Source organism: Centruroides vittatus, unplaced genomic scaffold, assembly GCF_030686945.1.
Source record: "Centruroides vittatus isolate TY-2023 unplaced genomic scaffold, ASM3068694v2 contig_878, whole genome shotgun sequence".
Lineage (NCBI taxonomy): Eukaryota > Metazoa > Arthropoda > Arachnida > Scorpiones > Buthidae > Centruroides > Centruroides vittatus.
In genome coordinates, this window is record NW_027122570.1 from 522,492 (window position 1) to 544,570 (window position 22,079).

At 27.3% G+C, this 22,079-nt stretch overlaps 2 protein-coding genes across 4 annotated transcripts in view; one reads left to right on the forward strand and one right to left on the reverse strand.

The window, feature by feature from the left end:
• The window catches only part of LOC136983196 (coiled-coil domain-containing protein 112-like), a 372,297-nt gene that overhangs the window by 282,976 nt on the left and 67,242 nt on the right, over window positions 1-22,079 (forward strand). The window lies entirely within an intron of this gene.
• LOC136983193 (thrombospondin type-1 domain-containing protein 4-like) overlaps window positions 1-22,079 on the reverse strand; it is a 141,458-nt gene that overhangs the window by 86,639 nt on the left and 32,740 nt on the right. For all 3 annotated transcript variants that reach the window (XM_067279858.1, XM_067279859.1, XM_067279860.1), the window contains exons 6-7: window positions 19,573-19,672; window positions 19,220-19,350 (exon numbers count right to left, since the gene is read on the reverse strand). In XM_067279858.1, coding sequence (XP_067135959.1) covers window positions 19,220-19,350; window positions 19,573-19,672 — 231 coding nt within the window. The remainder of the gene's footprint in view (window positions 1-19,219; window positions 19,351-19,572; window positions 19,673-22,079) is intronic.

Consider the following 22,079-nt stretch of genomic DNA (forward strand, 5'->3'; position numbering starts at 1 on the left):
TTTTAATCATATTTTTAATCATTTAAAATATATGCTCTCCACCACAAATTACTGTAGTGTCTTGCCCCTATACATCATACTTTTCCTTTAACAATACACTTGTTTCGGTCATCTATCTAATACCTTTCGGGGAAAAATTTTTGAATTGAAATAACGTGACTTCCGGTTTGCATCGTAAGTTCGTATATAGTTCATTGGGGCCTCCTACCACTACGCTTTCTATATCTGCCTTGATTTTCATGTATCTAACTCCGTTCTCGAGATTAAGGATAGACAGACAAACAGTGGGAATTTATAGGTCTACAATTTTTTTTTTAAATTGCAGTTTAATAATAGGTTCAGCAAAGTAAGCGCAAGTACTAAGTGACAGTTTTATTAATTTTATTCGTTTTGATCCAAATTTTGAGATAGTAATTTTTAATCAACTGTTCATGTAAAGAGCATAAAAATATCGTTGTCAAAATCAACATTACAGACAAGCAGTATATACTAATAATTAATTTTATATGATTTCTTTGATTTTTGCTACGAAAATTTTTAATAATAAATTTCCTCTTCACTTTCCCAGTGAGAAAATTTTTCATAAATTTCAAGAATAAACATTAACCTGATGATCAATTTATTAAATGTATATTATGAAATTTTAAATGAACTGTGGCATTTACTCTGCTCCATGTTTTAAACAATATAAACTTCTAGATTCTAAGAAAGTTTTTAAATGAAACAGCTATAGTAAAATTCTCCAATTAATGACGTTGTTACTTATAAAAATCATTAAATATTCATCGATTATAATTTATTCAATCGATAATCTATAAAGAAAATATTAGTTTATATTAATAAGTTAAAAACTGTAGTTAGATTACATCTTTCTTTGATCTTTTATATCATAATAAATATGTGTATTTGTTATTTAAAAATGTTTCTATTTCTGTCTAGTAGAGAAAATGTATTATATTGTAACGAGGACACAAATCTTTTTCTTTTTTGCAATTAATAATAATAAATAAAGTATTTTAATTTTAAATTTATTTAAAAACAAAATTTTTTCTTCTTCAACTCTATTAAGTGTTAAAATAATTATCAAATTTTATTTGAGAAAAATTGTTAACCAGTAACGTCATTAAACAATTTTTAAGACAATTCTATCAATGTTCAACATTAAAAGTATGAAGAAAAGAAAGAAATCATTTTTACGTAACCTTTTCAGGTTACGTAAAAATGATTTAAATATTAATTGTCCAATCAAATTTCTCTGCTGTATTTAAATTTTAATAGGTTAAAGTTTATTCCAATTCCAGTAATAATTTTGAATTTTGAATTTTATAAGTTAATATTTTTTTAAAAATATTTTCGAGAATTTAGTAGCGAGAAACGTAAATTTTATTTTTCATTCATAAATTTCACATTTATCTGAAACATAATCGGAAGTTATTTTTATAAACTCGATACTTTTCTTCCCAGCTACATGTTATAAACATATCATAAATCAAATGGCCTATTCTGTTACAACAGCATTTTTAGTATGTATTTCCACATTTTCTTCCTAATGATGATTGCATATGATGAATTACTTATACGTTTCAACCATAAAAATAATTAATTCGGGCTGTTTAATTAATGTAATACCTACTAATTGCATTAATACTCGCATACAAATAAAATTAAAATGTTTTATTGTAATAATTCAATTACACGAATTGTCTCTTCGCTTCCTAATCTAGACTTTCAACGACCTTATTTCCGATCAAGGATCAAGAATTGGAGTTAGAAGTTAATGGATGAATATTCAATTTTTATTCCTAAATAATTAATAAACATTTTAAAATATTCATAATAATCACTATTACATTAAATATACTGTTTTTACAGAAACTTATGTATTTCAGTATATTTATAAAAGCTATAAACTCTCTCAATTGTTTATTATTTTATTTTTTTGACAGCAAATCAGCAAATTAAAATACATTTATCTCTGTGGGGATGATTACGATAAAATCAAATACCTGTACCTTTATTGAAAGGGAACATTACTGAAATTAATTCTCATTATATTTATTCCTAGTCATTAATTAATAAATATCGATTAGTAAATTTATTACTAATCACTTATTCCCTATTAAATTAGAACTGATTTGTATGAACATGTATGTTCCGTTATCTTGTCAATAAATTCTACCTTTAAAGAGATACAATTAGCGTAGTTCTAGTTTTTATTTTCTTAAACAACCTCTTAGTTTAATTTTATTTATTCTATTTTTGTATACATATTTTTCTATTTTTAAATTGCAATTTCGTATCCTTTGCAAGTTTTCGTTATTGGGTAAGACAGAATAATATAACACAAATAACTTACTGCATTCAAAAGTTCATTAAAGAAATAATTGAAATATACTTAAGTATTTTTGCAATTTCTTTAGAAATTCTTTGATTTTGTAGTTAAAATCATGCAAAATTTTGATGTTAGAAATTACTTCAAAGTAAAAGAAAATGATGAAACGTTATTACTACAGTATAATTAGTTCTTATTTCGTTTTAATTAGGACTACTGTTAGGTTAAAGTTAATGAAAATAACACTTAAAATGTTAAAGTAATTACTTTTATCTACACCTGTTTGAAACAACACAACTGAATGAATTTTTATTGCTTCAAATTTCTAAAGATAAATACAATTGGGGGAAATTATAATTTCGTGAAGTTTTCCTAATAAATTTTTATCGTAATGAACAAAACTCCGAAAGCAACTTTACGATGTAACTGCTAATGCTATGACATACTGCAGTATTTAACTGTAGAAATCATATACGTATATATATATATATATCTTAGTGACACTTGTTAAAGCGAGAACTTTAAAAGCAGGCAATCTAGGCAATTCTATACGTAAGAATGGCACTGATTTATTTCGATATTACAAAATTTGCTACAGAGTAACAATTTTGATGCCTTACGTATTAATTCATTTGAATATTAAAATTGTATTTTCGTAAAGCATAGAAAAATGCGATTTTTAACGAATAGAATTACGTGTAATTATAATAAAATTCAAAAGGAAAATATAAATTAAAATTTTCAAATTAATTTTGCTAAATTTTTTCAAATCAGTCGTCAAGAAATGAAATAACGAATACGAATATTCAATTCTATAATGTATTACCATTACGTTAATTAATTTAAGCTTTATTTTATTAATATTTATTACTTATTTCGATGATTTTTTAATGGTAAACTCTTTTTTTCATTATTTCATATAAATTTTCGTAAGATCCCCGAAATGGAAGTCCAATGGATTGGAACAGATCTGCTCTAGACGAGGATTTGATACTGGATTTTTCTGAATAACTGAATGGAGAATTTCCAAAAGCAATTCACGTCGACTTTCTTGGGTAGGCACTTTTATTGACAGCGACGATAATGATCTCTTTCAGTCAATTTATCACCCTGTATACAACAGGCTCTGATCTATCCATTCTGTTCGTAGTTTCACTTTAGACTTCCATACACCAATCACTAAATTTGTCCGATTTCATTTATAGATAAGAGATCTCTTCTCGAGAATTGACTTTGATTGCTTACACCGGGGGAATGCCAGAAAGAGTAAAACATTAAAGACAATTACATAAACAACGCTAATTTTATTCCGTCGAATATTCCAAAATTGTGATGTAACAAGTCTGGATGACCAATCTTTCTATCATTTAAACGTTAAATTTAATATGAATGTTGAATTTAATGTATTTTATCGTCTATTTAACATTTATAAATTAATACTTTCTTTGTATTAGTATTATTATTCACGAATAACTATAATTTAATAGAAAAATTGATAATTATTGTTAATAAAAATTTTTTTAAGATTTTTCTTCTTGTTTTTCGAAAATTCGACAATTTTATTTATAATAATATATAATTTTTAATTATAAAGTATTATTTTTATAGTCACTTATTTACTCTTATATTTACACCAATAAGTATCCTAATTATAATACACAAAATAACCTATGCCAGTGCCATCTGTTAGTTAAATTCTTGGACTTTCTAACATCCCAGATAATATACTAAAGACTTGTGTACAGTATAAATAACTTGAAAAGGAAGAATAAAACAAATTTTGCAGTATTTCTACGCCATAACTGTTACAATATTAAAGTACTAAAAGCCGTTATTAAAATTATAATCAGCATTAAAAAATTCTAATGTGAAAGTAATAAAAATGCGGAATTATTTTTAATGGAATAATATAGATTTATACATATAATAATGTAAATCTATGATATACATCTATAATAAAACGGTAAATACATATTTTATAAAAAATTATACTTATATTTTCCATATTAATTTCGACTTTTAAAAAATATTCAGTCCTTAAGATACGATATTAGCAATAACTTATATTAAACTAAGATGCTTCCTACTATATCTCATGTTAATTTAATCTATTCACATCAAAGAACAATTGTCTAGCAAATTACATTTGATTAATCTAAGTCACTATTAATAAAATTTTCGCAATTTTGAGAAATTTTAATTTGCACGAGATTCTAAATTGGTAAATTGATCAATACGCCCACTGAAAAAATCTTCTCCTCTTTATTGCCGACGTCATGACATCAAACACGCATTGTCATTTTAATTTAAAGATAATCTGTTCTTAAAATGCAAACTCAAATTTTCACCCTTTATAATAATAAGAATAGGCGACATATTTGCATTTAAATAAAGAAATTTAAAGATAAACAGTTACGAGAGATTATTCTTTAATAAATTGTTACTATTTACCAGGAATGATAAATGTTATGAAATTGTAAAAAATTAAAACTACTGTCTCTACAGGTGAAAAATTTATGCCATTCTTTAACCTTCTTCAGCGTAAGATAGAAGAGTATGATATTTCTTAAAGCTAATCACAATTAATTGCATCATGGCATCGAACAATACGATAAACGCAAAATGATTACAAGTTACCTTTTTAGTGTGAATCTTAATTTAAAATTATAATTTATTGCAAAATAATGAAAAAAAAATCAAAAAAATACACTAATTTTAAGATATTTCTTGATATATTAGCTATGTTAAGAACGATAAACAACCCAGATCCACTTTCATAAAGTGAAATAAATAAAAACACAGTATATGGCAAGTATCATAAATATGAATCTAACCAGAAACGTAATATTCGATTACAAATTATTATTTTCAAAATTTAGTAATAATTTCTGTGGAATAAAATTTCTACAATTTTGTAAATTGATAATATATATATATATATTATATTATATATACATATATGCCTATATGTATCATACAATATATAGACCTATATAAAACTATATGTATATGGAGTGTTCGGAAAATAACGCACCATAGAAGCGCCTGATGAAATAAGAATGAGTCCAGAATGCATGAGGTAGTATGCAGTGTTCTTTCGTTATGCGGAATTATGCAAAAATTTAACATAAAATGTAGGAATACAACCTTTGTAACTACATACGTATAATACTGATTGCAATAACTACCCAGGTTGTTTTAAATCGGAAACAGTTTAATCGAAAATAAAATTACATGTTAATTTCATGCTTCTTTGTTGAAATGAAGAGAAAAAGTTCTTTTCTAACCCAGAAGAAAAATAAAAGTATTGACAAAAACATTTTACCTATTTTGTATAGTGTTCGAAATGAGCGCCCGCGCTATCTGACAGTATGCAAAGCGACTCATAAAATCTTCCTCGTCTCTCCTAAACTGGTCAGCTGTTATCTGCGCGGAAGCGTCAATTATGCGTTATCCTGAATCTGAGACATTTTAAACTGCTGTTCGATAAACCCTGCCCTTTATGTTGCTCCAATAAAAAAAAAATCTATTGGCATCAAACTAGGAGAGCGGGAAGGTCATGGATATGGACCTCCCCGAACAATCCATACTCCTGGAAAAGCGGCATGTAACCATTATCTATGTCAGGGCTTCTTAAACTATGAGTCGCGACCCCATTTGGGGTCGCTTAGCGAAATCTTGGGGTCACGAGATTTTAATGTGAAATATTGAAAATAATTTGAGAGAGTTTGAAAAGGGCATGTTTTGTGTCGTAGGTTTCGTGAGTTGCACTTTGTGTCACTTGTGGTGCAGCGAGACAACAATTCAGCAACACTGATTGTAGTGTGAACTAGTGTAGTGTTGTTGCTTTTCAGTGTATTCAGTTGTCTCTGTTCCATTGTAACACAAGGGTGAACTGTGGTCGTACACCATTATTGTTTTTGCAAATTTGTATATATCTTCAATGTATTTCATATGTATATTGCAAAATATTTATATATCTTTATTTTATATTTTTTGGGGAGGGGTCGCGAAAAAAATCACAATCATAAATGGGGTCGTGAATAAAAAAAGTTTAAGAAACCCTGATCTGAGTGAAAGTTCCCAATGGTAGGGAGTTCATCTTGTTGGTAGAAAATAATGTTGTCAAGAACTACACCTGCAAACAGTAGTCCAACATGCTCTACTAAGATCTCAAAGTACTTTTGGAAGTTGAGTGCGTTTTTTATTGACGGTACTTGGTTGGTTTTATTCGACTGTGACAATGCGACACATGAGCGATCTATGGAGGGATGAGGGTCTTTTATGGGAAATCGGTCCATATTTAGGTTTTACTAACGTGAAGAAAACCCGGAAAACTGCACGTGGCCAGCCCGCTGGCGAAGCACGACGAACAGTTTTCAGTGGTTTTATCCACTCGGCCACTGGTGGGCATGACGATATTTGGTATCATCAATAAAAAACGGTCCAAGAATTCGTTGGTGAAGTAATCCAGCCCAAACGTTAATACTCCGCTGATACTAAGTGTACTTCACTCGCAAGTGATGCAGATTTTCCTGCGCCCAGTAGCTGACGTTAGTGGAGTTTACCTCGCCGCAAACGTAAAAGGACGCCTCATCCTTATTAAAGCAAATTCGTCTGGAACGGGAGGATCCATGTTACCAAAATCCAAAAACATTTCTGCAAAGTTTATCTTTCCATTCCAATCTTCAGGAAGAATCTCTTGATGACATTGGAACTTGTACGGATGATAACAGAACAAACCTCTTGAGAATCGTACATTCAGAGATTGACCTAATTCCTCTCTGCGGAGCCACACGGCAAATGAAAGTAGTTAAGTTTACTGTGAATGTGGCTATGATGTCCGTAGCTGTATCGTCCGTCGTACCAGTCCTGGGTTTCCCAGGTCTTGGCGCAACATTCAAGTCGTTCGTGCATCGACATTTTGCTACCATAAGCAAATTACGTATAGCTGTTCAGAAGTTTTATTTTTCTATCATTTCTAAGATTGTAGTATGTTGGGAATAGGGCCGATTGGGATGCATAGAATTGCATCCCAATCGACATTCCTTGTGCGCATCCCTGAAGGTAAAGTTGTAACATCTCGCTACTCTTTACCTTCGTGTATCTCATTCTGTCAAACACTATTTCCACTCTGCTAAACTCACTTTAAATTCCTGTCTGACGTAACAAAATACTACCGCCGCAGACACAGTAATTTGCATAATTACCGTAACAACGGAAGCTTGCGATGTATGTACAGTACGTCTTTATTACTAATTACTGAAAATCGACATCCGGAATTATATCGGCAATTTTTGAAAGCACTTTGCAACCATACAATCTACAAACTTATCACAGACGGGAGTGGTGTGCATGTGATCACCCATCAAGTTAATGTCGTCAGGTACACCATAAGAGGGCCTGAAAACATTAAGAATGCCATTCAGCAATGACGTCAGTGTTCTGCTAGATGGCCTTCTTGTTTCGTCAAGCGCTCCTATGGCGCGTAATTTTCGGAACACCCGGTATATAAAATAATATGAATTGCATATGTTAATTTAAATTGCTTTAAATAAAGAATTAAAAATTGTGTAAAAATATTGAGAAGTAATGTATACAATATAATTTACATAATAATTATTTTCATATTACTTTCCCAGATGTCATATAACAGAAGAAAAGTATGGCGATCGGTCAAAAAACTGAACTCTCAAGATTTTTACATTTTCAGATTCAGGGGACCTTGAAACGTCGAGAAATGCAAAAAAAACTTCGGGTGTTTTTTCCTGTATATATGGATGCTAGTGTGTATGAGGTAAAACATTTTGTTCACCCGCTTTGAAGCTTACTAACTGCTGTGTCTTTTGTCGAAAATTACTGAACTTTATAGAGAGGTTTATGTATTGGGGGATTGATGCTATTAAATTTTGGTGGTTAAAGATCGACGGGGTGGGAAGATAGAGGGGATTCACTTGTCATATCTCGAGTGAGGTTGGACTTAATGAAGATGTTACTCGTTATTAGCATTTGCAGTTTTTTTCTAAAATGCGTCTCTATCATCAAAATTAAGCTTTTTGTCATTTTACAGTAATTAATAACATAAAAAGTTTTTTAAATAAAACCTCACAAAAGGTGGCGCAACGTATAATTTTAAAATTTGGCCGGGAAAGTTACGCAACTCGTTATTGGATTTTTTAATGAAGAAATCTAGATTTTGCTTATAAAAGATGATAAATTAGATAAATTGTATCGAATATTTCAACAGGAGGAACAGATAATATATTTGAAAATTACAGAAAAATTTCCTTTAATTGATTATTCTGTCTTCTGAAAGTAGTAACCTATCCATTAGAAATAAAACCGACCGTATTTAAGATTACTATAATTTTTATCAGTTAAATATTTTCATGCAGCTTAATGTTGTTATGATTTTGTAAATGTATTACCATTACTTTTCTCATTTATAAAGTGAAAAATATTTTCATGTATAAAGTTCCTTTATACATGTTATATAATTACAAATATACATGTATATTTGTTTACAAGCCTTTTTTATTACAATTTTTAAAAAATTTAAATGAAAATAATTGTGTGTGTGTGTGTGTGTGTGTGTGTGAACGTATGTATATTTTGTAAAATATTTTATTGTAATATTTATTTATTTTTTAAAATGTAAATAAATTTACAAATTCAAAAAATTAACTACAAAGTTTTAAAAATAAAATTTCCCGTTGCATCTATATAATTTGGTAGTAATTTTAGCACATCCTATAGATTCAAAAAAATTATTTAACAATATATCAAGCAGAACAAAGTACGCAAAAAATCTTTACGTGTTTTTCGTGTTAGACAGACTCCACATGATGTATAATACAATACATCACAAATGCTATAATTTTTTATCATTAGTTACGGCCTTGTTACTATTTTTACTCCTTTTAATTATCTATTTTTCCCTTCCAGTAACCTGTGCCATTGCTGATGATTATTTTACTTTTAGTATATAAGAAATGAGTAAGTGCCTAACATTTTTCTGGAGAGTGAAAAGATTTAAAGTCAGTTTTTTTTACGAATCTTTGAAAACATACAAAAAAGATATTACAGAATAATAGTAGATGAATATGGATGTTATCATTGGCTCTACGGGCGCATATGAAATAACAGAAATAATTCTCTTAAAAGACGTAAGTAAACACATAAAGCTTTTTTTATGTCAGCTATAATAAATCTTATATCTTACAACAGATGATTTAATTACAAAGAATTTCGTGAAATTCCTCAAAAGTAGCAAAGAAGGAAGAGGATTAACTTCGGTTCATAACATGATGTCGCACAATCATAAATTATATTTATGATAAAAGTGAATGATTTCGAACGAAGGTATGCTAAATACATTCATAATGTAGTAATACTTTTTATTTCAAATCAGATCGAAGAGTTTTGAATCTTTGCCCAATCTTCATCTTCATTACAATCAAGAACTAATTATGATGATGTAAAAATTTAAATTATTACTTCAATCAGCTATTTGTATTCGTGAATAAATTATCAACGTGTAGCAGTCTATTACAAATCATCATCATCGCTTATACGAAAACCAGATTTTTGGTATTGAACAATTCGTAATGGAGCATTTCATAATACTGTATTTAGGAGTGCGTCTTCCATTCTACACATATATAAAATATATTTCAGGGATTTTTGAACATATAGATTCAAATTACAACTAAATTAAAAATATAATTTTCTTAAATATAGACTACAACAGCGGAAATTTGTCGTTTGGTGTAGTCTACACAACAAAGGAATAGTACGTAAAATCTGCCAGCTAATATAAAAAATTGATTTTGGTTTTTCTTCCCACAGAAAAGCAAACAACATCGTTGTAAACTTTTTTCTTTGTTCAATAAAAATTCTTTTATATCGATGACAAAACTTTTAGAACGGGCGATATAAATTGGCAGTGATCCATTTTCTAACTTCCTCTCGGTACTTCGAAAGAGGATAAGAAATTATAACTAATAAAAATAAGTAAGGAGCACTTCATTACTAAAATTCTCAACTATTCAAAACTGAAAAATGTTTGTTTTAGAATGAACAACATTATATATAAATCGAATCTAGTCTATTTAGAAATTGAATACGCATACGTTATCTATCATCCTTAACCTTTAAAGCATTTTAGAGTCTTCAAAATTTTTCATTTATAAATCAAAAGAATAATATCAAGAAATAAGAATCAAGACATTTAAACTAGCTTGTGCTAGAAATATATTAGTGAAATCTATATAATTTTCTCTAATAAATAAATAAGAGGGCGCATGAACTAAATAAATGGATTGCAGACGTCTTAGAAAAATGTGATGCATGTAATTGAGAAATTTGTCACCACTCAATCTTTAAAATGTTATTTTCCAATTACTCATTGACTAATAAGGAAGAAGCGATTGAAGGTGGTCTATTAAATTATTAACCTTCCGTATCCGATTAACTTAAGCAGATTTGAATAATAAATTCAATTTTAAGAACTTTTAACTATTTTGCTTGTTTTGTTTGAGCAAAGTAAAAATTAAATGTACGATAAATAACTCTTATCTGATTAAAAAGCATAATATAAAGAAGAAAATAATATGAAGGTATGAATATTAGTATATAAGTTACATTAATCCAAGATAAAACCAAATCTCAGATAGAAGAAAATACCGTAGCTTTGTCCTCGGTCAGAACTAATCTGTATCATTGTTACTGAGGAACGTGGGTTCGATTCCTGTTCAAGGACAAAAACAATTTTTCAGTCTATGTCGTTCTTTAGTGGACATATGGTCTATGTACGAATTTAACACTGATTCGTTTGCATTTCGAGTGTTAAACATGTCACTTTAGAAAAACATTTTTTAAATTAAATATAATAACAGAGTTTTTTCTTTAATGAAAAAAGTAAATGCCAAGAAATTCTGAAAGTTTACTATTTTCTTCCATTTCTAGTAGAATACTGCTTATGTTAAACATAGCTGAATTCTTCTTTAGTTTTAATAATAACGGACATAAGTTATCAATACCGAATATAAAAAATAATAATTAATTGTTTAATAATACCGAATAATAAAATATAAAACACATGAACATAAAAAATGCTTTTATAGAGATAAAGGGAGTAGAAATTCTTTCCTCTTTACATGTAAAATGAATTACTATTGTGTATTTTATATATAACTTTGTTTAAAAGTGAACTATTAATCTGCAAATAAACCAATAACAACACCCAAATAAAAATAATAAATATACTAAAATTCCTTTTTATATTCGGAGATTACCTATTGTGAGGAAGCAGCAAAGAATGCCTTGAATTACATTTATGATTAAAATGAAAAGTGAAATGGTATAATATTCAATATGATTTATCATAGATTCAATTCCAGTGCAGTAAGATATTTTACTATTGCAAGCAATCCCGTTACTTATGATTTTTTCATAGTTTCTTCTATCGAGATTAGCACAAAATCATAATGCTAGAATCATTATCGAAAAATTAAGGACAACAACATAATGCAATAAAAATTGATAGGAAAAAATTACACTTCGATTTGCAATTGGATCGACATTCTCTATTAGGATCTTGAGTTTGTTTCTTTAAAGGACCATTTTCTATACGTTGAGATTTACATTTAGGGTTTTTAGAATTAAAGTTTCTTTTCCTTATTATAACATTACTTAGATAGTATTTTATAACAAGCGTTTATAAATATTACAAAATGATGCAGTTATTTGTAATTTGTTTTCAATCAAAAACATAATTTACTTGTAGTAAAACGACAGTTACAATTTTCAATTTTTCCGTATAATTCTATTGAATAACGAGAAGCCTGTTCTTAAAACGTGAGAGTAACTTCTTTAAAATGACAAAAATAAATTATAAATGATGACAGCTAAATAAAAACTTCCAAGAAATCTTATTATTTCTGAATTTCTAAATAATAGTCATTTGGAACACATTATCTACCGACAAGATACAACACCCCCTCACACCCACTACAGAGTAATAACCTTGTTTCCAGACTGATTTGTCGTCTTGCAGAAACACAACGACTCAAATGACTATCCATTTAAATCCGAAAAGATTATTGGTTATCGTCGTCTTTAAAGTCGGAACTTCGAAAACATTCGCTAGATAGGGAAAGAGCTTTTTGATAATTCCCTAACGATATCAAGACGAGAAGAATTTTCTTCCACAGAAGCGCAACATCAATAAGAAGGAAACGAGACCATCCGAGTCTACTGGCATGGTAACGCATGACACGATCGATACTTTTTAACAGGTGGGAGGTCCACACGACCATAGCAGGGAATTGAAACGATCCAGACAAGTCCAAATTAGGGCACGACCTGTTTTCGACCCAGTTCCATTAGGTGGTGTGTTCTAAGATTTCTCGCACTTTGTTCGCATACGCCGGACAATACGTCATTCCACGATGAGATTGGGCAGGTCGAAGGAGCTGTCAAAGCAAAGATCGCATTTCAAACAAAATTGTTAGAGATACGATCGGAAACTTTTTATATTGAAGAAATACTCAATTTTCGCTTTTTATATCATTTTCTTCTTCTAAATGACACGATTTTAGATTTTTTTTTTAAATCACTTCACAAAATCAAAATAATGTAAAATCTGTAATTTTAAGGAAAAAATATCATGGAAAAATAAATGAAATACTCAAATAGTTATAGATTAATATTTGTATGATGAAAATAACGTTAAAACACTATCGATTCTTACGAGTTAAGAAAAAAACGATAACAATTTTAATCTTAAAAATTATAAGAAAATTCGTGCTGGAAGGAACAGGCTGTAACATCTAATTTGATCATTTAATATAGTAGTTGGACAGTTGTTTCGGCCATATGGCGTATTCACTTAAGAAGAACAGGATATACGAGATTGCATTTTAATTAAGTTGTGTGTGCCGAATGATACAGAAATCCGATATTCATAATAAAGGAATTGTATAATTTAGAAATGATATTTCAATATTTTCACTTAACATTGCACGAAACTGTGAATAAGAAATTATAATAAGGTAAAACTGTTTAAATTAAGCAGAAGGAAATAATTTTATATTAAATGCGTGACATTTTTATACCCTTTTTTCGCACGCTTAATTATATTAAGATAATTGGAAAAAGTTTGTCTTTAGAAATTTATGGTCATTATTGAAAAAGTTGAAAAATAAAATTGCTTCATTAATTTTTCTTCAGTAATTATCTGAAAACAAGGTTTTACATTTTAGTAGATTAAAAAAAATGCATTTTTTTAAACTTCACATTTTCAAAGAGAACAAATTTAATTTATTTAATTATTTATTTATGGATTTAAACTTAATATAACTTATACTATACTCATTGTGTTGTATTTCTGATAAAACTGTTAATGCATTTTACATTTATGTTTTTATCTGAATTAAATTTTGAAAAATTAATAATGAAAGCATAAATTAAATAACATTGTTATTAAAAAAATTCAATGCAATACAAAGTTAAATTAGTATAAATTTTAATTCAATTTGAATTTAACACTTTTATTGGGAATTTAAATATTACAATTATAAATTTAATACTGTATTACATTTTTAAAATTATGAATGAATTTATAATTTTTTGTATAAGAAAGGTTCGTAATTTTTTTTTAATAAAATAAAAGCTTTTTATCGAAAAGTATAAAATATTATATTACTATTTTGAAATATAACGCCAATATTTTTTAACTTCATTTTTAAGTAATAGTTTTTGAGAAATTTATTCCATTAACCTCATTTTTCTGCTATTGAAATATTTTGAAATTTCATATATTTCTAATCATTTATATATACAGGGTGGGCCAGCGAAAACGAAACGGCAGAGTGTTCGTGTTCGTCCAAGCAAAGCGCTCGGACAGGTCGATTTTACTCTCGAGGGGACAAATTTTGCAATAAAGTTTTTGCGATTCTGAATACAAAAGACAACAAAAAATTTTAAAAACTCATTTATTTTGTATTAACTAAACAAACATTTATTTCGAAAAAAAATGTTTGTTTAGTTAATATTCAGAATCGCAAAAACTTTATTGCAAAATTTGTCCCCTCGAGAGTAAAATCGACCTGTCCGAGCGCTTTGCTTGGACGAACACGAACACTCTGCCGTTTCGTTTTCGCTGGCCCACCCTGTATATATATATATATATGTATATATATATACGATAATTGAGACGTTAAAACTCGTATTATTGAGCCTACAGCTATGTTTTCTAATTAACGAGTATAGTAGTGAATTTTTTTGTTTGTTTGTTTTTTACTAATTTATTCCTCATAAGTTCCTATTTAATATTCTTTTATTTCGGAGAAATTTCATATAGATATAAATTACATTCTTTACATATTTCATAGAAAAATATAATGCCCATTTTTACTGAAAATATGAAATGATCTGCTATAAATACGCGTATTTTTCAAGGGAATTTTATTTAAATTTTAATAATGATAGATTTCAATTTTTTTCTTTTTTCTTCTTTTTTTTTTGGTCACGTTATCGACCTCAATGTGACCATTATCATATCCAGAAGAAAGCATAAGAAACAAATAATGAATTCGACATATGGATTTTTTGTTGGAAAGTGTAAATGTTCGGTATGCATTATGCCCTAAAACACAATGATGTCAAGGAGGAATGATCCTGATTTGAATTATTGTTCTATTGTTTACGCAGACCTGAAATTTTGATATTAAAAAAAAAAACTAAAATCTTATTTTATTATATTTTAAAAACATTTTAAAATTTTTTTAAGATTACATACATATTTACAAAAGATTTTAACTCAACCTTAAGTTTTATAAGTTAATAAAAACAATTTTAAGTAATGCATAGTATTAAGATATTTTTATACGTATTAATTTAAACTTAGTAAATATATATATATAGTTTTTGTATCGTTTTTTATTTAATTTTTCAGTTAATGATTTTATATTTTAACAGTAGTTGATATTTAATTTTTTAAGAAAAAAAAATGATTATTGTTTGGTCTTTTGTTATTTTAGTTCTTCTTTATTTATGTTTTACACTTTAAAAAAATAAGAATTAAGATAACAAAGTCTTCTTCGCACGTTTATGAGTCTCAATGGAATCAAATTCTTCTAAAATTGATCTAAATAAATAAATTATTCACTGTCAATCTAAATTGTTAAATTTTCTCCCCAAGGAAAAATCACTTACAAGCATCACAAGTTAACACGTTTAAACGAATCACAATAACAATTTATGGTTTATATAAATCACTCTTAATATTATTTGCAATAATATAAGGATATTTATTCCAGAACTTAATTATATTTATAATAAAATATAGTTATAAATAAAACAAAATGCTCTTATTTTAAATCGGGTTTTATTATTAAAGTAAATGAATGTAGTTACTTGAATACTTTTTGAAAAAGTATCTGAAATTAAAGTATTAATTTAATAATATTAACATAAATTCGCTTAAATTGTTTATGCGAAATTATTTCACACAATACAGTAATATAGTGAATAGGAACCATTGGATAATATAAATCTGTCCATTCGGGACCGTTGTAATTGCCATCGATACATTTCGACTAAGATCCAAGGTAACGACCACATTTGCCAAATTGGCAATCAATATATGTTTCAAACATCATTAGTTCTGCTGTATTCCAGAGCCCATTTTCGGTTCTAGTGTCAAATGACTAGTAAAGGATATTTCAATAAATCTCATTGTCGGTCCGTCTAAAACTAACGGATTTGTACATTTGACACGTATGAACGTATTAGACACACTATTTCTTGTAAGAAGACTTTTCGATTCTATATGCCTATAAGAAATCGTCATGCGAGTCGTATCTACTTATTTTACTCATTATTTATATTTGATAAGAACTTATTAAAGTAAAAAATTATATCAATGTCAGTAGCCTATCGTGTTGCAAAACACGGAGCGAATGTGTCAAATTTTCGAATGATCATAAATCAACTTCAATTTGTAAGCATAAAAATGATCGCTAAGTTCTGACATTCGATAATTATCGAAAGTAAGTTTTATTAATTATCTGCAGGAAATATATGTTCAGAAAAATGCGAAATTTTAGTCACTTGGGACTAACAATTTTCTTAGAACATGCTTAAGAAGATATCACTCGAGATATTATCGTTGGGTATCGCTTGCTGACTTCGCTGCACAAACAAAAATAAAGTAAAACTATATTTATATATTGTTTTAATATATTTTTATTAGAAAAAATATCATCTTGTTTCTTTCGCTATAATCATTTTTTAAAATATTCTTGTAATATTATAGTACACAATATTAGAAGTGCTTTTATTTTCTAATATATAATTGATTTTATTAAAATATTATGTATTATTTTAATAAAATTCTTACAAAACTCTTTCGAAGTTATTGAAAATTGAATGCAAAAGAGCAGTTTTTTATTATTTTTTGCGTCGTTTTGTAAAAGTTTCGTAAAGTAATTGTGAGAAAAATTTCTCTGAAAGTTCACAGCATGGTGCTGAATGAGAACACGTGCCGTTGATGAGTCATCCTATTAAATATCAATTTGCCTTTTGCATTTGCTATTTCCGGTGAGAATGTTTTCTAGTATCATTTAACATGATATCAATAACTAAGTTAATTGCCATCAGCCTATAAATATTTTTCTTGGCGTATATTTTTTTTTTTTTTTATTTTAACTTAAAAGGCTCAACCTTACACGTTCTATTATACAAGCTTACCGTAAAGAAAATATACAAAAATATATATTGTCTCTAATTATCTTTAACACGAAGGCTAATAACTAACTTTTGAAAAATGATAATGGAAAGTTTACAAAAATTCACAGTAATAAATAATTTTAAAATAAAATATAGGAAAATATTTATAGATATTTTAAATGAGATGGAAAATTCATTTTAGTCTATGAAATATGGATCCATTACTAATAAATCACGTTCAATTTCAAGAACAAATTGTCACTGTTCACAAAAGAATGTATGTTCATGTTTATAAATAGTTTATGTGAAAGTTTATACAAATTTAAAATAATTATAACAGTTTAAATAAATTCTAAATTCCTCCCCCGAAATTTTTTAACGTCTTCTATTACATTTTATTACAAAACTGCTTATTAGAGATAAGAACGTAATAAAGAAGAAATGGATTTGCGATTTGTATATTGGATTTTAGGTAGTAAATTTCTTTAACATATACTAAAATATACATCTCTACAACCAAATAAAAATAAATTTCGGCTTTAAGAATTCTTCTTGAAATGTTAGTTGACACAAAGTAGCATTTTTCCCCATTCGTTAGCAAACATTTCCTTACTTTATTTATAATTTTAACATTTATTTATTTATTGTTTAGAGTGAAACATGTGAGAGAAAACGACTACTTCAAATCCACGTTATCCTATTTATAGCCCAAATAATAAAAAATGGAGTACTCTATTCTAAAGTTAAGCAGCACATACATCAGAATTTGTCAGCATCTTGTCAGTTTGCACTCGAATAAAGTTACTTGCCCTCAAGGACAACTGACTCATCGGTTCGTTTCAGTTCAAGTTAAGACTGTGGTGAAACGATAGAACAACAATGCACAACAAGCAAGCTCTTTAGCCATTTCACGAATGCAATTGCATGCTCATAAATAAGATTCGAGTAAGAAAATAATTTTCAGATAAAACGAATTTCGTTAAGCCATAAATTTATAAAACGAAAAACCTTTTTATAAATTCCCCCTTTGAAGATCCAATTTACTATTACAGTACATTCATTATTATTATTGTAAATCTTGATTTATAGATTTATTGGTCTGAAACTTGAATCAACTAATGGCTTTTGGCTCTTGAAGAAGCCAAAAGTCATATTACATTATCTTCAAGAATTTATTAGAATTATAAGAAAGTATTGATTAAATGTATATAAATAATATTCTAATAAGTTATTCGTATCATTATGATAAAAGTATATATTCTAAACAATATTTTTCGTCGCTTTTAATTCATATAAGCATAAATCGGAGAATTTGTTTAATACTGTAACATGTTTATTTCAAAGCGAAAAAATTTAAATTAATACATTTTTAAATAATATACGAGAAATATTATGATAATATATTTAAATTTTATCACCATTACTAAATACTCCTGTAAATACTTGTAAATATCCTGATAAGTAAGAAAATAGACGAATAATATATATAGAAAGATTAGAAATAGAAACTGACAGTTTCTATTTCTAATCTTTCTCAACTTTTTCTCAACTTTTGATAAATATTAAATTAATTAATTAATTAATTAATTAATTTACAAAATACAAATTATAAAATGGGTCAACCATTAATGAATAGAGTTTTAATTACGTTTGGTGTTTAACGACCATATCATGGGTATCAAGTAATGCCATAGAACTTGCGTGTGTTCTTAATCGGACCCGTGGGGCTTCGATCGAAGATCATTAACAGTAAACATCTAGCGTAAGAGCAGTTACCGGAACATTAAATATGCTTTAAACAATTAAAATAGTGAATGATATCGGATCGATTTTAATATTTGGGCAACATAAACTTCTATATAAAATACTTCGATCTATAATATTATGATCATTTTATACCCATTTTACAAATACTCGATATCTTACGAACTTATATCAATAGAAATTTAATCGCTATTTCAATATAAAAAATTATTATTCCGCAAAATAATTTATTAGCTTTATTTTAAACACGAAATTTTTATAAGTTTATTAATTGTTATAATATCACAACACAAAGTTAATTCAAAATTATTATTAGCTTTTTTTCAATTATAAAAATATAAAATATTAGAAATGGGGCATAATTCATAATCTAGGAATACGTCTCTATACCTTACATTGTCCAGAAATGCACACTTTTTCTCCATCGACGCCACAAGACGTTCCATCTTCCACCACTCTGGCCAAATTGACGAAAAACTTTAATCCCACAGGACGACAATTTAATTCGCAATCTTCTATATCTAAATGTAAAATCGCTGTTAAAATTACTTTTTTTCTCGAATCATTTAAATTATAATTTATTTTTTGTATATTTTCTACCATTAATTTGTATTTGCAGTAATTAAAAATTTCATATATGAAAATACAAAAAAAAAGAAAAATATGTTTAGAAACCGAATACAGTAGTTTGAATTTTAAATTCATAAAATATTATATATTACAAGTGTTGTAAAATAAATCACCTCTAAAATATGGTTCCCACAGGTACTTATTTCCTCGAAAACTTTTTGAATTCAAAGAAGCACACTGAGTTACTCGTTTATCTTCGTTGTTGGGACAAGGCTGGAAAATATTAAATATACTTTTACACAGAAAAAAATAATAAAAATTTTGATATATAATATTCATTAAGAGTTAAAGGAATGTAATAAGTATGAACTATTAAGTTAAAACTTGATGAATTTAATTTTAAAACAGTCTTTTTTTCTTCTCTGAAAATAACACCGGTTTGTTATATAACTATAAGCTGCTGCCATCTGTTGAGAATAAATCGAGAACGTTCTCGGTAATAGAGAAAAATTAGTAATAACGATCAAGTTTCGTTGTAATTAACAATAGAAATATCAAATATAAATTAATTGTACAGATTTTTATTATTATTTATTAAATCTCGACGTCGTGTTTTATTAATTTACAATTGTTATATTAGTAGTCATCCATTAATTATGTGTATAGTTTTTGAGCCACTTTTATGTACAATGATGCACTTTCGGCAAACACCTTCCCTTCCAATTACGCGTGTACAATAGTTTTTGGATCCCTGAAATTAAAGAAATTACTTCAAAAAGTTCTGCAAATATTCCCAGAGAATATATTCACGTGACTAGTAATAAGGCTTGTAAAAACAAATTAATTTTCCACCAATACCAAAAACGTTCACGTAAACATGCTCGACCCCCTTCCCCCTCAAACCCTACATGTAATTAATGGACGGCCCCTTACGAGCTTTTATTGAATGAAATATATAAATATAAGCTATCATTAAATTCGTCTGAAGCTCTAATTATTATGTAATTTGTTGTTGTTTTGTGCTTTAGTTTTATGTAATATTTGTGTTGCTAATTTCAACTTTTAAGTATCTACAAGAAACATTTAATTATTATAATCACGTTCTACTGTAAATAATACAAAACTTTGAATAAATTCAAAATGAATTTTATTTATTGTAAACACAAAGTCCATCAATTAGAATAATTCTTGTATACTTAACTAAATTTTAATTATAATTATTAATGAAATTTAACATAATGATACGTTTTTGATCATTTAATTATGTATTTTATATTGCATTTTCAAAATTTAATGGTGTGTGTGGATATTAATTAAGTTACATATGTATATTGTGCGGGACTCATACATGTAGAGATCAATTACGTAGAGAGAACGAAGTGAAATACTAATTATAGTTATATAATTTTAATATATTCTAGAAAATAAATACAAGAATTTTCTCATATTTGAGAAGATACACAGAAATCTTACATTGAAAATGATTGCTTTCAATGTAAAAGTACTGTAAAAGTGATTGCTTTCACTTATTTCATTAAATAATCAACATTTTAAACACAAAGAACTTCGTCTTTAATGATTATTTTCAATTTTTATCATTAATTTATGTATTTTTTTCGATTTATTTTAAAGAAACTATCAAAATTTGTAGTTACAAGTGATTTTTATGTGAGGTAATCATCAAATAATATTCATTTATAATTTAATAATAAAGAAATATATTTTTACATCAGTATAAAATTATTAAAAATATAAAAGCTTAAACTTTGTAATTTTTCAATATAATAATCGAAGGGGAACTATATAAAATAATTTAATTTCATTAATAAATATTAACTCTCATTAATGAGAGAAAATATTTTTTGAATGTATAGCAATAATGGCTTTTTAACTTTTAAGTACTTTTTTATATTAAACAAAATTATTTATGCAATATTTTATTTCCTTTTTATAATTGCATTAATACAGTTTCTACAATGACAATTTAATTATGGTAGTATTTTTATTGCTGTTATAATTAAAGCTATATAAAAGAGACAAGTTTGACTTGTAAATTCGACTTTATAGGATATCTGCCAAGAATACTGATCGATAAAGTTATATTTTTCGATAAGAAAAGTTAATTTGGCATTATAAATTTGAAAAAGCTTTAGACCCTGGACAGAAAATGGCTCTTGATATAAAAGGAAAATTAAATCAAACGCATTTAAAAAGAAGTATTCTCGAAATGTCTAACTGTTAGCAATTGCCATTAGAAGGAATAATTGTTTTCGGATGTCTTTTAATATCTCTCACAAGATAAAAAGGAGCATCAAACTGTCAGCGGAATATTAATGGATTCGGGCTATGGGCCCCTTCAGATCCATAAGAGAATAATTAAAATTGCTTCTCATTAACTTTATAATAAAAATTATAAAAAATATGATTAATATCGATTAAGTTGAAAAAATTCATCTCCATTTTTTGCGTTCCATTAATTGTATCAAAGATTTTTAAAATTTATTAATTTTTTTTACATTTGTTAAAGGCTTCTTTAAGTCATTCTTTTTTCGGTTATAAAAATATGTAAATTTGGTTCAAAATTAATGTACATTAAATAGGAAATATTTTTAAAATCAAAACATCATTAAATCATAAAGGAAGATAATAAATTATAGTCGTAAATTGGTCAAAAAAGTTA